The sequence below is a fragment of the Leptodactylus fuscus genome, chromosome 5, assembly GCF_031893055.1.
Source record: "Leptodactylus fuscus isolate aLepFus1 chromosome 5, aLepFus1.hap2, whole genome shotgun sequence".
Taxonomy (NCBI): domain Eukaryota; kingdom Metazoa; phylum Chordata; class Amphibia; order Anura; family Leptodactylidae; genus Leptodactylus; species Leptodactylus fuscus.
In genome coordinates, this window is record NC_134269.1 from 125,048,105 (window position 1) to 125,065,708 (window position 17,604).

At 40.8% G+C, this 17,604-nt stretch overlaps 1 protein-coding gene across 3 annotated transcripts in view; it reads right to left on the reverse strand.

Annotated features, from left to right (window-relative positions):
• Positions 1 to 14,202, reverse strand: part of MLC1 (modulator of VRAC current 1) — a 38,914-nt gene extending 24,712 nt beyond the window's left edge. For all 3 annotated transcript variants that reach the window (XM_075274182.1, XM_075274181.1, XM_075274180.1), the window contains exons 1-3: positions 14,081 to 14,202; positions 13,700 to 13,870; positions 6,045 to 6,134 (exon numbers count right to left, since the gene is read on the reverse strand). In XM_075274182.1, the coding sequence (XP_075130283.1) occupies positions 6,045 to 6,134; positions 13,700 to 13,864 (255 nt within the window). In that variant the 5' untranslated portion in view covers positions 13,865 to 13,870; positions 14,081 to 14,202. The remainder of the gene's footprint in view (positions 1 to 6,044; positions 6,135 to 13,699; positions 13,871 to 14,080) is intronic.
• Between the last annotated feature and the right edge of the window lie 3,402 nt (positions 14,203 to 17,604).

Below are 17,604 nucleotides of genomic sequence, written 5' to 3' on the forward strand. Positions count from 1 at the left end.
AATAACTATGGATGACATTGAAGAATTGTACATGAAATTGCAGGAAACAAAACAAGAAAATGAGGTATTATACGAGAAGGTTAATGACCTTAAGAACAGATCAAGGCAAAATAATATATGAATAATGGGAGAGCCAGAAACAGTATCTGCATCAGATCTGAGAAAATCATTTGCATATGAAATTCCAGGAACTTTGGGCCTACAGGAAGGAATTAAAATACAAAGAATTCAAAGAAAAAGAAAACACAAGACCTGTGATTGGGAAAATTTGGAATTTTCAGGATAAGGTGGTCTTGCCAAAAGTGTATAAAATAAGGGGGAATTGAAAAAAGGAGAAATAGGTTCCTTGTGTTCTCTGACTTTTCAGCAGAAACACACAAAAAAGATGCTAGTTTAAAACTTCTGAGTACTGAACAACATAATAAGATTTTGATTAAAGAGCTCCAGTAAAAAATAAAAGGCCACAGAAGGCGAAAAAGAAATAAAAAAAACACATAATCACCTGTCCTTGGTTGATCTGGTATCCCAGGGTGTGGTCCGGAGTCTCTCTGTTTTTTCCTGGACAACCCCTTTAATGCATTGTGCTACATTGTAAATATTTGAGGATAACGGAGTCGGTCGCTTCTTTACAGATAACAAAGAAGCAAGTGTGTTCATAAAGGAGAAATTGTTTAAAAATAAGTAATTAATTGTGGGAGGATTCTGATTTATTAATTGAGTACGGCATATGATAAAATATTAATGTATTTGTTTATTTATTTGGGCCAAGTCTGTCTACATAACCAGTTCAGGATGGAGTATAAAAGTATGTATTTATATGTATATATATTTGTATTTATATGTATTTTTAATTTTATAAGATGCACCTGATGATAAGACACACCTAAAATTAAGAGGAGGAAAATAGGATGCCTTATAGTGGCCTCTTCACCCACACACAATAATGTCTCGCAGTGGCCTCCAAACAGTATAATGTCCTATAGTGGCCCCTCCATACACTATAATGCCCTATACTTGGTCCTCTACACAGTATAAAGTATTATAGTAGCTCCTCCACACACTACAATGCTCTATAGTGGCCTGTGTGGTAGTCTTTACAAATTTTCTAAAAATGTCAGGTTTCTAAAGCACCCTAAATTTTTGGGATTTGCCACCCACAAACCATTATTATGTGGGGTGCGTTCAGACCCCTGGGTATAATGAGCAGAGGCCCAGGGAAGGGTGACATAAATAGAATACACATAACATAATAGACAGTGTACTTACCTCTCCTGCGGATCGGCATGGGTCTTACTGCCTCGCGTTCAGAGAGATGTCATGAATGACGTCATGGACCAAAGGTCACATCAGCATCATGACGCAAAACGACAGCAACCCCAGCGTATAATAGTGAATAGCGGTTCGTAGGTGGCGATCCTGCAATAGTGTTAGCTTAATTTTCGGCACCTTCGCTTTATAAGACGCACTGACTTCCTTCCGCCCTCTCCCCCACTTTGGATGGATGGTAACCATATAAGATGGCTTTGGTTGCTAATAAATGAGGTTAGAGAAAAAGGAGAAGTCTAGATTAGGAGGTTCGAGTAGAGGAAATTAAAGAAACAAACTAGATAAAAGGCAGACAGACGCGTGTGAGGTAGTACCATGGAATGTAATCTGTAATCTTTTCTTTTTATTTTTTCATTCACAGACCCATATGAGGGCTTAATTTTTTTGGGACAAATAGAGATACCGTTTAATATTCTGTACAAAGTACCGGGAAGCTGGAAAAAAAAATTCTGAATGGGATGAAATAAGACAAAAAACATCGTTTGATTGATTATCTTACAGGCTTTGCTTTTACGCAATATTCTGTGGGTCGGTGCGATAAAAGTGATAGCAAGATTATGTTTTAACCCCCTACAAAAAATTTTGGAGTCACAATATTCTGACATCCATAACTTTTTTATATTTCTATCTTGGGCGATGCATATGATGTCTATCTTTTGTGGGGCAAGTTGTACTTTTTATTTGTACCAATTTTGGGAATATCTATTGCTTTTATCACTTTTTATCTAAATTGTTATGATAGACAAAACAGGGAGATGGATAACTAATGTGTATGAGTTTCGCTTCATTTTTTTTTTAAATATATTTTATTTGGTTTTGAATAGTTAGACAGGACATTAATACTATAACATTCCAGATATATATATAACTAGCTGGTACCCGCAACTTCTTCTGCAGTGATTGTAGAAGTGGGTATATACAGGCGCGGGTAAGGTTTTCGTACTGTGTATAAGGGATGGGATATAAAATGTAACTGTGTATCTTGGTTTTGCTGTAATTCTGAGAGCACATGAGACTTTTGTGTTGAATGTAATTTGTATTTCAGCCGCTATACGGTGCTGGTATAAACTGTACATAGTGACTTTGGGACAGAGGTATTTCAGGTTAATATACTTCGATATACGACATTGTATGAGTTGTTATTTTGCGCCAGTACATGTAAGTTTTGGGCACTGGATACTCTTGAGCAAGCCACATAAAGTCTGGCCCTGTGCATGACAGTTTAGTAACTCCATGTGCCTCTTATTAATAGCAATTAACCCCATAATGTCCCTCACATTAACCCCTGTGTAAGAGTTACTGATAGAGATGAATGAGTACTGTTGGGATCAGCCAATCCGAACAGCACGCTCGCATAGAAATGAATGGACGTAGCTGGCAAGCGGGGGGTTAAGCGCGTCGGCTACGTCCAAGCGGAAGTACCAGGTGCATCCATTCATTTCTATGGAGCGTGCTGTTCGGATCGGCTGATCCCAACAGTACTCGCTCATCTCTAGTTACTGATATGTGAGAGACTTGGAGGTAATAATTAAGTATCTTCATTACTGAGGTCTTTTATTAGCACCTCCATATGTCTCACATATTAGTAATCTTTATATGGGGCACACAGGGGTTAATATGAGGGACATGATGGGGTTTATTCCTATTAATGTGAGGCACACAGGGGTTAATATGAGGGACATGATGGGGTTTATTCCTATTAGTGTGAGGCACATGGAGTTACTAACACTAAACTAATAACCCCAAATGCCTGACATTAATGAGAATAGGAACTAAAGGAAGGGAGCTGTGTGCTTCTTACTTTCAGTTTGCTAGCAGCTTCGGCAGGAGCTATCACTATAGCAGGCAGAGACTTGAGCGATTAAGCTCCACCCCCTGGGTTTCCTGCACACCTCGCAAAGGGGAGTGTCCTTATGCTTGAGCTCTAGCACAGCACTGAAGAGACTCGGACTTCATTTAACTCTTGCAGGTCCTGTGCTGCTGGCGTGCCAGTGAAATATGGCAGGAGTGCCACTCTTGGCACGTGTGCCAGGGGTTGCTGACCTCTGCTGTAGGGGGTAATATGAATTTTATGGCTTGCTATGGTCCAAAGTGTGTGAGATTGCAGAGATAGTGATGTGAGTTTGGAATTTGTGGGGGTCCTGGGAAAAACGTATGTGCGCTATTGTGACAAAAAGTAGCCTATTGTGCAATCGAGTGTAGTGACTATGTTTGTGGAAAATTTCAGCCAAATCGGTGGAGCGGTTTTTGCGTGATTGACCGCCAAACATCCGAACATCCAAAGTCACAAACCCACAAACTCAAACATTTCACATTTATAATATTAATAGGATAGGTGAGAATAAAAACATAACAAAACAACCAAACACAACAACCAGCAGGATTATTACAAGGAAATACAGTCAAGAAGGGCAGTATAAAAGAGAATGGTAGGGAGCCTTCACACGGAGTAACCGCGCGTGTATTTTCGCAAAATACACATGTAAAAATACACGTGTAAAAATAAGACTCCCATTGACTTCAATGACATTTTACAGGCATATTTTTACAGCCGTATTTTTACACGTGTAAAAAATATCATTGAAGTCAATGGGAATCTTATTTTTAGACGTGTATTTTGCCGAAATACACGCGTGTTTACTTCGTGTGAACGGGTCCTTATAACAGTGAGAGGCACTATACCAGTCAAGTATCAAAACGTGTATGAATCAAGGCAAAACATCACAGGAAGGATGTATATATGAAATCCATTGGGTTCAGTTATCACGAAAAGATGCAATGATATCCAAACAGCAAGCGATAGAGTGTCCATAGTATTTGATTAGGAGAGACTACTGAATTTCCACCAATGACGGTATTAGAGATGACTTCCAGTTTCTTGCAATACTAGCTCTATTTATCTATATGTTGTGTTGTTTGTCTGTGACACTGGGTTTATCTCACTAACATTTGAGAAAGGGGACTAACAGCACTGGGGGCGTCTGCAATGCTGCGAGAGAAATCTCCAACGCCGCCTCCATCTTCTTCCGGAATGGCCTCCCTGCGCATCTTCTTCCAGAGTTGGGTTCAAACTTCTACGCATGTGCAGTCGGCTCTTCCATCAGGACTCGGGCAGAGCCGACTGCACATGCACGTGGCCATTTTTTTGTGGCCGCTTACACCAGTCAGGTATGCGTAGTCGGCTCTTCCAAGGCCTGACGGCAGAGCCGACTGCGAATGCGTTGAAGTTTGAACCCAGCTCCAAAAGAAGACACGCAGAGAGGCCGTTCCTGAAGAAGATGGAGGCGGCGCTGGAGATTTCTCTCGCAGCATTGGGGACCGCCCCCAATGCTGTGAGAGAATCATTTGCATACAGACATAAACTGGGATTTCTATCGAACGGAGGCACGGAGAATACATCTAAAGGTAGGAGATGAATAGCCTTTCTTAAGGCTATTCCTATGTGTGAGCGAGAAAAAAAAAAGTGATTTTAATGATAGAATCCCTTTAATGTCATATATGGATATAAATGGCTATTTCGGTGCACAGCCAAGCACAAAAAGTCATGTAACTGTTTATGATGTTTGAAGATAGTTTTAGCAATGGATTCAGAATTAGATTGCTTATTCAATCTATGAATATCCGCCCATTTGGTGCAGATAGCTAAAATGTTAAATTGTCTGACTATTTATGGCATGTGAAGCTTGTTTGACAAAGTGGCTACGTAAGATGGTTTAGAGGGTGCACTGTAGAGTAGTATTGTCTTTCAGGCTATTATCATTGAAAGAGAGAAAGTGAGACATTGTTTGAACAGTTTGGTGAGCATATGTCGTGGATTGAAGTACAAAATTATTAAGACGTCAAACTGAAATTGGATAACAACAGAATTGTTCTTGCATCAACATTGTAAGTGAAGCATGGTTGGACCATGCCAGAACCCCTATAATTTTATTTGCATCATCTTACCGCTTAGTGTTGCGTTTTCAGCGTTGTGGAATGTATGATCTATTAAAATATATCGGCATGCTTGGGAAACCAAATGTTTTTATACATGTAATTGAATAACAATTATTAAAAAAAAAAAAATACAACAACTTCACAAGGTGCAAGATTCTGCAGCACCAAGGAACAGTAAGGTTAACAATGTGAACTTTCTGGCAAATACAGAAAATCTATAGATCCCAACTACTGGTTTGCACTTAAACATTCACAGTCTGAAAGCAAAGACCACCTAGGGACTGAGGTTCCACTTCTGTAAGTCTGGTATTGAACTCATTCTCTTACAGCCTAAATGCTTTTGTGCCAAGGCTGGAGGAATGATGCAGTAATTGCACTCCAATCTCTCTGGAACTTGCATCTGTCCTCTCTAATGCAGCCAGCTATCTCTCCCTTTGACTCGACAACTCAGTATGCACACCAGGGATCATCTGGGCTACTGAAACTTTCCCCTTTCTTCCTAAACAGTCAGGACATCCTTTTCTAGCTGGAAGGAGCTTTTGTGACACAGGATACTGGCGCCCTCTGCTGGCTTGGTGGAGTACCAACGCTATACCTGTATTACTTTACGCCCTACTGAATCCAAATCTAAATGTGAATTTGATTAAATGAATTAAAAAACACAGTATCTTTTAAACAAGACAAAAACCTGACATCAATCCAGCCTTGTAATGAAATAGATATGCTAAGCACAGTGTTATAATACAGTATTGTATGTCTGCCTGATATTGTATCATACTTACAGATCCTGCTGCACATCTCAGGTAGTCCATTTCTGAAGGGAATATATTTCCTAGGTAAAGTGAAAATCCAGATATCGCAAGAAGACAACTCTGAAACAAAACACCAATGCAAAATGTTAAATAGTACCATTAGTACTGAGTAGTAACAAAGCCATGTTTTGGGGGTTTTTTGCACTCCAGCTATTTTATAGATTTCAATTAGCTGCAGATGGGTGTCTGGGCAGTAAGCTACCTCACCATGTGGGGTCACACCATCTGACCAACCTCTGTGAAAATTTACAATCTACATCTACACAAACATGGACATCCTTGCAAGAGTACAGTGGGATGAATGGGAGCAACAGTCCAAGGTATTTGTAGGACGATCCCTTTTCCACTTTCTGATCATGAATTTCAACTTGGTAACGTTCCTCCTAGCCTTAGCAAGGTCAATAGTCATCTCTTTGGTATTAGCCACATACAGAATGAGTCCATTATTGGCGCACCAAGACGACAAATTCTCTACCAATGTACAGCGTCCATCAGACACCTTCTGGAGGAAGCAGGAGCCCTAGTTGTATTGGAAGTCAGACGTATATATATATATGCTAAACAGGAAGATGGATAGCACAGTCCCTTATGGCACCTCTATCCTGCTCAGTATGGGTTCCGAGAAGCATTTCCCTAGTCTGACTAGTTGGGGCCTATTTGTGAGGAAATCTATGATCCAGCACGCTAGATTCTGCAACTGACATATTACGTAGTTTCTTAGAATATATCTTTACCAATGCAATCCAAAAATAGAGAAAACTGGGCACTCACCATTAGAAGACTATGGTAAAAATTCCAATCTTTATTTCAAAAATCCATGTTAAAATACATATGGGAGGAGGCACGCCTGAGGAGGAAGAGCAACAGCTTTTTCATGCGGATAGCATGCTGAGCTTGAAAAAATGCTACTCGCACGAAACAGCTGTCGCTCTTCCTCCTCAGGCGTGCCTCTTCCCGTATGTATTTTAACATGGATTTTTGAAATAAAGATTGGAATTTTTACCATAGTCTTCTAATGGTGAGTGCCCAGTTTTCTCTATTTTTGGATTGCATATGGACTTTTTTCACTTACTATGAGCACCACCGGTGAATTATATGAAGTTTACCCCTTATCCTCTACATAATAGTCTGCATGCACTAAGTAGTGTCACCTTACTCTTCATATTAATTGATATCTTTACCAATGATCTGCATAAAGAGGATGCATGGGAGGACAAAAATCATGTAATTCCAGCTTCCTCAACCCACAAACAATAAGATTATTGTAAATAAAAATAAACATTTCTTTTAGTTCATTACTCAAAGCGTCCCATTTACTAATTCCTTCTTAGGTTCCATTTACAGTGGAACCTGCAGCTGATTTTAGGGTGGATTGCGTTGAGATCTGGAGAAGAATTTTACACGGTTGTCCCATGGTTTACCAAAACTGCAAAAATGACATACAATTAAGCATGAGTCCTCGGGATTTTTTCAATATCCGACAAACCTGGGCAGTTGCCAGGCCCCAGTGCTCAGATGAGAACTGAGCACATCAATTTTATTATAATAGCCTTGGAGTTGGCCTTTTCCCTTTTCATGCTTGCTGTCTAATGTCTCTCCTCCTGAGAAAACTAAACAGATCCCACTGTAAGTGAATAGGTAAAGGTGTTTGTCTGTATTAAGTAAAGTAGGTGGATAACGAAGGTGGAAGACAAACATGATACTGTTACAGTTTGTGTTTATAACAGAAATCACAATGCAGAGGTAAACAGAGCCTAAGGGTGCATTCACACTACGGAACGCCAGCGTGTATCACAGCCGTACACGCCGGCGTTACAGCAGGGCTGCCGGACACTTCCCATTCATTTCTATGGGAGCCGGCATGCGAGCGCTCCCCATAGAAATGAATGGACTGCTTTTTTACATTCATTTCTATGGGGAGCGCTCGCATGCCGGCTCCCATAGAAATGAATGGGAAGTGTCCGGCAGCCCTGCTGTAACGCCGGCGTGTACGGCTGTGATACACGCTGGCGTTCCGTAGTGTGAATGCACCCTAACTGTGTTTTTTGCATTAAGGGTTTATTGAAAAATGCATCGAGACTACAATTAATCATTTATTTGTATAATAAATATAGTGATGTCTACATCCAAAGCTCATGTTGCTGCAAGAGTAAAGCTTGGTTCATACTGCGCATTTTTCAGTCAGAATAACAGGTGCAGATATAGCACCCTCCATTTGCACTCATGACCATTCACTGTACCGTTACAAACAAGATAGAAGTTCTCCGGTCTTATTTATTATTGTTTTAAATGGAAGATAAAGTCCGAATGGAAAGAGCATATATATTTTTTTTTTAATTCAAAGAGACTTTATTAAGAGACTGCAGAAGAACAGAATGCATTACAATGTCAAAATAGAACAATAGAACAAAATCATCTATAGAGCAACAAAAGTCACAAAGATGAAGTCAGTAATGAACTGAATAATGTCAGTTATATAAGACATAACACAAAATACAAAATATAAGCCCAACCAGGGGGTAAGAAAATGAGGAGAGGAAGGGGGGGAGGGAGGTCAGTGGGAAAGTGGAGGAGAGAAATAAAAGAAGGACAAAAAGAGTACCAGACAAGGGGGAGGTAGCCAAGTTCAGTGTGAACCATATAAATGTCTTAACAGCCAGGTTGTCCAGATACGTCTATAGTTATCCGTAGATCTTTGAGCACAACTGAGGAGTTCCTCGAACCTAGCTATCTGAGAAACTTTGTCTAACCAAACAGAATGTGGTGGGGTGACACTTTGTAGCCAGTAAAGGGGAATAATCATTTTAGCTGCAGACAACATGTGGGAGAGGAGTTTGTCCTTCTTTGGGTTATAGGCCGGGGACGGCATGTTCAGGAATATCAACTCTGGAGAAAGCTTGAAAGAGGACGAGCAGATGGACTGGAGCAATAATTGTATGGATTCCCAATACGGCTTGATAAGAGGACAGTCCCACCAGATGTGTAGATATGTTCCCACAGCAGAGGAACATCTCCAGCAGGAATCATCAGAGGAAAGGCCTTTTTGTTTCAGCCAGACCGGTGTACGGTACCATCTGGTAATCAATTTGTAGTGGTTCTCTTGAGCTCTAACACAAATCGATGTACCATGGGAGAGAGATAAGACTGATTCAACTTCTTCATCAGAGAGTGTGATGCCTAGCTCTAGTTCCCATGAGGTCAGAAAGGCAGGTTTATAAAGAGACGTTGGAGAAATGTGGAAGTGCAATAAATGAGAAATTTTACGTAGCATTCTGGTGGGGGAACACAGAATCTTTTCGAATGGGGTCAACTCGGTTCTGATTGGGAACGAGGAGGTGAGCTTATGCAGGACATAAGTGATATGGTTCTCATACAGAAAAGAGAGATGTACGTCAGGAAGCTTGGAGCGAATACTATCAAGCGATAAGGATCCACCATCTCTTACAATGTCTAGGATAGAAAAGCGGTTGAGTTTGTCCCAGAAGGAGCGATAAGCAGTGGCGTCAATTCCAACGAGGTCAGGAAGGAGGCTCAGTGGAAGTAGTGGGGAGGGTTTCGGAGCCAGTTGTTCATTCAGGGTAGACCAAATGAACATGGCACTATCCATAAAAGGGTCGACAAAGGGCTTAGATCTAACACTCATGCGGGGGAGCCATAGATGACGAAAATAGTTGGATCCATGCGATTCAAACAGCATTTAGGAGGACAGAGGTGATTGAATCGGCGCCGCCAGTTCCAGCCACCAACTCAGTAAAGCAGATTTGTAATAATCGTATAGATTGGGGAGGCCCATACCACCCTCAGGTTTTCGTTTAGTGATCAAGGACCATGCCAATCTTGGGGTCTTGTTGCGCCATATAAATTTCGAGAAGAGTGATCGGGCAATTGCAAAGAAGGACCGAGGTATCCGAATCGGTAACATAGCTTATAAAGAATTTTTGGGAGAAGGTAAGTTTGTATAATGGCCTTGCGTCCGAACCATGAGACCGGTAATGAGGCGTAAGTTGCAAAGGACCGTTTAAGCTCATCCAGTAAAGGAGGAAAGTTCCTGTGATACAGAGCAGCGGGGTCAGCAGTTAGTCAAATTCCTAAATATTTAATCTCTGACTTAGCCCAAACAAATGGAGTGCGAGGTTTAAGTCTTTCAATCATGGTTTTAGAGAGGGTTATATTTAAGATCTCGGATTTGGAGAAATTGGTTTTGTAACCAGATAATTTACCAAATTCCATCAGTCTATCTACTAGGGCTGGAAGGCCATCTTCTGGGTTAGATATAGTAAAGAGCAGATCATCTGCAAAAGCAGTAGCATTAAGTTCGGAGTCACGTAGGGGCACACCACAAATCCTTGGGTCCTGACGCACTGCCTGTAACAAGGTCTCAATAAACAAAATAAACAGGGTGGGGGATAGGGGACACCCTTGTCTTGTACCGTTTAGGATCTTAAAGCTATCAGATAAGGTGCCATTTATGCGTAAACGTGCTGACGGCTGACTATACAGAGAGAAGACCGCTGATATAAAATTACTTGGAAGGCCAAATTTAGCAAGGGAAGCAGACAAAAAGGACCAGTTGACCCTATCGAATGCTTTTTCAGCATCAATACTTAAAAGCACTAGAGGGAGATTAGATGATCGGGCCCAATGGATAGCAGGTAACAATTTCATCAGATTATGACGACCCTCCCGCCCTGTCACAAAACCTGATTGTTCATCTCGCACTAGAGAGGGGATAATAGGCTGGAGTCTTTGAGAAAGAATTTTTGCCCAAACTTTGATGTCAGTGTTTAACAAGGAGATGGGGCGGTAGCTTCCGCATTCCAGCGGATCCTTTCCTTCCTTATGGATCAAAGCGATAAATGTTTCTTGAGCTTGTGATGGGAGTTGCGCTCCATTTAGGAGAGAGTTACACCAATTAGTCAAATGGGGCAGAAGACGCTCTCGGAATTTCTTAAAATAATGTAAGGGAAGGCCATCTGGGCCTGGGCTCTTCCCAGTCTGGAAGCTATCTAGGACTATGCCGACTTCCTCCTGTGTGACTGGAGAGAGAAGGCCATCTCGTGCCTCAGGTGAGATACATGGTAGATCCAGAGATGCCAAAAAACCTTCGATCTTACTCTGAAGATGGAAAGAGCATATATGACGGTCTTTATCATTCACAGGACTTACTAAATTTAGTGGATGTGGTCTCTTAGCATGATTGACAGAGAGCCTACTAAGAAAAAAGGAAGCGTCTTTTACTGTATCCCATTGAAAACAATAGGAAGCAGATTCAGGATGGTTTCTGGAGAGGTTTTTGAGGCATAAGACCGCCTCTAATTCAGCTTCAAATTACACTGTTACATGACACATACCCTTAGGATTAAACAGTTGAAAAATGCTAAAGATTTATCAAATCAGCCATGTCAAAATAATAGGGACCCTACAACTAGAAAGAAACCTAAAAATAAACATTAGTGTTGTAAGAATTTTTATAAGTACATTGAAGGGAGATAAAATTGATCTGTTGCTACTCGGTTAGCAGGACAAAGGTAATGAAGCCTATATTCTGTGAAAGAAACTTGCAGAGGCAGCGACATGTTAGAGCTGCTGCGAGGGCCCCATTAACATAACAGACACCTCTGTAAGCAGGACATGAATTTTGCTTACAATAGTACAGTACATAAACCATAGGCTTTTTATTAAAACAGCTTCCATTTAAGCAAGTCTTCCGATAAAACCACTAGGAAACATAATGTAGCACAGATTTGTAACAGTTGCAATTTTGTTTGAGGAGCCATTAAAGTATACTTTCAGTTATGAACACCTTTTCATAAATAGTACAGCAAGATGGTGGGTTCACAACTGCGCCTGTTCTCCGCTTTGTGGGTTTCAGTCTTCTGCCGACAGGAGACAGCAGCCCGGCATTCAGTGAACATCTTCTGATCTCCGCAGCGAAACAGTTTTTTTTTTGTTTTTTTTAACTGGACACAAAGTCTTGCATGTCTGACTTTGTGTCCGGTTAAAAAAAAAAAACTGTTTTGCCGCGGAGAGCAGAAGACGCTCATGGGTGCTCACGGGTGGACACGTTGCAAACCCATTCAAATGAATGGGTTAGAAAACTGACTGCCGATTTCTGTCTTCTGTCCATTTTGTCGGGCAGAAGACGGAAACCTGCAAAGCAGAGGCCAGGCGCAGGTGTGAATCTTACCTAACTATGTTACTACAGGATAAATATGTTTTCTTCTACACTTCTCCGACAGAGTTACTTTCTACATATTAGTCTTTGGTGAGCCCAGTGCAAAGATTTCAAAAGTGGGCACCCCTCATCCCAACCACTTATAAATACCTGACCTGCACAAATTATAATGTCCTCAGAGTAGCCATCACACAGTATACCAGCTACTCCCAAAATTTAATGTCCCCCTCGAAGTGCACTCATAGTATAATGCTCTCTTACAGCACCCCCCCAGCATAATGTCCCCCTCCAAGTGCACCCACAGTATAATTTCCCACTACAGCTATTCCCCCAGTTTAATGCCCCTCCATCTGCCCTGATAGCATAATGTCCCTTTCCAAGTGCACCCACAGTTTATTGTCCCACTCCAGTTGCCCCCAGTTTAATTTCCTGCTACAGCTGCTCCTACGGTTTAATTTCAGTTTGGTAAAAGAGAAAGTTGAGGGGTGACCTAATTCCAATGTACAAATATTGGAATGGACAATACAGAGATCGTTTCAATGATCTCGTTATACCAAAGCCTGTCATTATGACAAGGGGATATCCTCTACGTAGAGAAAAAAGTTTTCACCATAGTCATAAATGGGACTTCTTTACAGTAAGAGTGATGAAACTATGGAACAAGGCACCACAGGATGTGGTTTTTGCTGATAACTTGTACATGTGCAAGAAGGGCCTGAATGATTTTCTTCATAGTAACAATATTATAGGCTATAGAAGATAGAAGTTTTTGGGATAGGCTGTTGATCCAGGTACTTAGTCCAATTGCTATATTAGGAATTGGGAAGGAATTTTCTCTTCTGACGAGACAATAGGTGTCAGCCTTGTGGGGTTTGCCTTTCTATGGATCAACTTGGTAGGTTTATACTTTGAACTTGATGGACTTGTGTCTTAATCCAACCTTATACTATGTAACTGTTTTATCTCACATTTTCCAGTTCTGAGTATCATCAGAACGGATATTGACTATCTATACTGTTCCACTGCCATGCCAAATAGGGACAATTTATAGCACTGCTTGGGGTCCAGGAGTCTTCTGGTTTAGCTCCACTGCTAATACTCCAACTCTCGATCACTCCTTATGCTTGTCCTTACGGTACTGTGGGGTCATTTCTGTTATTCAGAGTCACAGTACCAGGAGTGGAGTCAAACTAGAAGATTTATGGGCCCAATAGTATAGTAAGAGTATAAAAATGTCCTAATTGACACTACCGTGGAGAAGTATGTTTATTAGAAAGTTTTACCTTTGCTACATTGAATACATTGTCAGAAGTTTTCACTACATGGATAACCCCTAAACCTTCTAATAAACGTTTAGTTGGTATTGAAATAAAAGGAAATTCTAAAAAGAACACATGTTGAAAGAATAAAAATGACATAAGATATGGTAGATTATGTATATATTACCTACCCCGATCAACAGAGAAAACATCCAGGTTTTATACTTTACACAAGGGTGGATATTGTCAGAGGATTGCAAATTTGCTTGGTACTTTCGACCTTCTTGCATTCCAAGTTCTAAAGTAGCCATCCTGTCGTATCCATATTCTTCATTGTATCTCTCTTCTTTGGTCATAGTGATCTAAATTAGTGAAGCAAAAGTCAGTTAAAAGCGAACTTCTTTATATAGGTATATGTGATTCCAGATTATAGACAGAAAAGTGAGACAGCGTTAAAGGAAGAGTCAGAACATAAAAAGTCTTCAAAACCTAATAGTCTAAAAACTACTAAAAATCATTAAGTCCTCCACATATTGTGAAAGTTCGGTGTCTTTGAAAACATTGATACGTACCGAACTTTGGATGCCTGTCAGATTGAAATATTGTTGAGTAGAGCTGTATGCGGTCTGGGTGAAGTCTCTGGTCAGAGATTCATGGTGTATTTGAAAAGTTTGCTATCCTGCTTTTCTGTGAGAAGCATCTATTCAAATGTAGACAAAAGCAGAAAAGAACTGTACGTGGGCCAGAGAACACAAACGCCTCCTGAATTTTAATGAGGAGAAGAAACTAGAAAATGGCTGGATGATGTTATTAATCTTGAAGCAAACTGTTCATTAAAATGACTATTAATTTGGACCTGTTTTTTTGTATAAATAGCAATGCTATTCAATACTCCAGGAATGATGTGTCTATGAGGCAATGGCCATAAACCTGTACTGAGGAAAACATTGCTATTACCGATCAGTTTATATACATTTGTTTCTATCTAGATTTTTTCTTTTTATCTTGTGTTTCAGATTTTATTAGTCATTCTCTACAATGCGATCATTAAAGTAAAGAAAATCTTGATTTTTTTTTCCCCCCATTTGCTTCCTAAATGCAAGTACCTTTTTAAAAAGTGCAACGCTAGGTTAACACCTGTGTTTGGGTTTCTGTTTGGAGGGGTCCGGTCTGTATGCCAGGGCCCCGGGGAAGGCGGCATTTTTGCTGACCTAAGCCAGTCCAGGACAAGCTGTCCTGGACTGGCTTAGGGTCACCGTCACTGAGCGGTGGATTGGGGAGGCCACTGGAGCAGCGCTGCTCCAGCGGCCGCCTCTCATGCTCAGGCAGCGAGCAGGTCCTGCCTGCTAAAGACGCTCGCTCCACGTGGCCCCGCCCCTTCCGCTCCGCCCCCTCCTCCGGGGGGGGGGGGGGCGGCTTTCTGACGTCTGCCTCAGGCGGCAGAAACCCATGGTTCACCCCTGGGTCCGGGGGACACACAAATGACATCCGTGTACCACCCTGCATACGTTGTAGTGAGAAGTGCTGCAGACGCAGCGAATAATAAGAGGAGGATATCTTCACATGAAGGGGTGTATAACAGCAAGAGGAGGTGGGATACTGGATATGATGGTGCTGTGCTCAGAGCAGAGAGGGAACACCGCCTGTGCTCAGTGCACAGAATTAGCATATAACAATAAGTACTGTATTTATTTCACAAATGGCGTCAGAGAAAATTTCCCAACATGCCGCAACGGAAATTTGCCTAAATCTAATGAGATTCCCTTTAACCGGTTAAGGACCAGGCCCAGAAGTACATTAAGGACCGGGCCTCTTTTTTCAAAACTGACATGTGTCACTTTAAATGGCAATAACTTTGAGACGCTTTAACTTACACAAGTGATTTTGAAATTGTTTTTTCGTAACACATTATACTTCATGTTAGTGGTAAACACTAATCAATATTTTTGTATTTATTTATAAAAAAACTAGCAAATTTGATGGAAATTTGGAAAAAATTGCAATTTTCAAAATGTGAAATTCTCTGCTTTTCAGGCAGATAGTCATACCATCCAAATACATGAATAAATATTATCTCCCATATCTCTGCTTTATATCGGCATCATCTTTTGATCGTCTTTTAATTCATTTTGGATGTTACAAGGCTTACAAGTGTAACAGCGATTTTCCAGATTTACAAGAAAATTCCTCAAACTAATTTTTTAGGGAACACTTCAGTTCTGAAAGGAATTATAAAGGCCTATATAATAGAAACCCCCATAAATCACCCCATTTTCAAAACTACACCCCTCAAATTATTCAAAACAGCATTTGGGATGTTTGTTAACCCTTTAAGCATTTCATAAGAATAAAAATAATATGGAGGTCAAATTTAGACATTTCATTTTTTTTCACTAATACATTCATTTAGACCTAAAATTAACACATTCACAAAGGGTTAAAGGAGAAAATGCATCTCACATTTTGTTATGCAATTTCTCCCGTGCACAGAAATACCCCACATGTGGGTGTAAACTGATTTTTGGGCACACGGCAGTGCACAAAAGGGAAGGAGTGACACTGGGTGTTTGAACAGCATATTTTGCTGGAATAATTTTCAGGCACCATGTCACATTTGCAGAGCCCTTAGCGTACCAAAACAATGGAAACCCCCCAAAAGTGACCCCATTTTAGAATCTACACCCCTCACGGAATTCATCAAGGGGTATAGTGAGCATTTAGACCGTACAGTTGTTTCACAGATTTTACTAACATTGGAATGTGTAAAAGAAAAATTACTAAAATGTCACTTTATCCCCAAAGTTTTCATTTTCACAAGGGGTTAAAGGAGTAAAAGCCCCCCAAAGTTTGTTAAACAATTTATCCTGAACACGGCAATACCCCATATGTGGCCATATTCTGCTGTATGGGAACATGGCGGGGCTCAGAATGGAAGGAGCGCTATTTTGCTTTTGGATGGCAGATTTTGCTGGAATAATTTTTAGGTGCCATGTCGCATTTGCAGAGCCCCTAGAGAACCAATACAGTGGAAACCCCCTAAAAGTGACCCCATTTTGGAAACTACACCCCCCACAGAACATATCAAAGGGTAGAGTGAGCATTTTGACCCTACAGCTGTTTCACAGATTTTATTAACATTGGGACATGAAAATGAAAATTTACTTTTTTTTCCAACAAACTGTCAATTTAGCCCCAAATTTTTCATTTTCACAAGAGGATAAAGGAAAAAAAGCTCCCTAAAGTTCGTTACACAATTTCTCCTGAACACAGAAATGCCCCATATGTGGCCATAATCTACTGTATGGGAACATGGCGGGGCTCAGAATGGAAAGAGCGCTATTTGGCTTTTGAAGGGCAGATTTTGCTGGAATATTTTTCAGGTGCCATGTCGCATTTGCAGAGCCCCTAGTGTACCAATAAAGTGGAAACCCCCTAAAAATGACCCCATTTTGGAAACTACACCCCTCATAGAATTTATCTAGGGGTTTGGTGAGCATTTTGGCCTCACAGCTGATTCACAGATTTTATTAACAATGGGACGTAAAAATGAAAAATTACTTTTTTTTCCAATTAATCGTCCATTTAGCGCCATATTTTTAATTTTGCAAGTAGCTGAAGAATTAAAAGCCCCCCAGAGTTTGTTACACAATTTCTTCTTAACACGGCAATACCCCATATGTGGCCATAATCTGCTGTATGGGTATACGGTGGGGCTCAGAATGGAAAGAGCGCTATTTGGCTTTTAGAAAGCAGATGTGGCTGGAATAGTTCTCAGGTGCCATGTCGCATTAGCTGAGCCCCTAAAGTATCAATACAATGGAAACCCCCCATTGTGACCCCATTTTAGAAACTACACAGGTGACAGTAAACTGGAATTCACCAAGAAGTGAACCCATTTTGTAGGGACAATTTTAGGGCCTCTGCAAATGTGACGTGGTGTCCAAAAACAAAGAATATAAATCTGCACTCCAAAAGCACATATCGCTCCTTCACATCTGCGCCCTGCTGGGTACCCAAATAGTGGTGTATGCCCACATGTATGACACTGGTGTACCCCGGATAACGGACTTAATGCCATATGTGGGTATAAATGGCT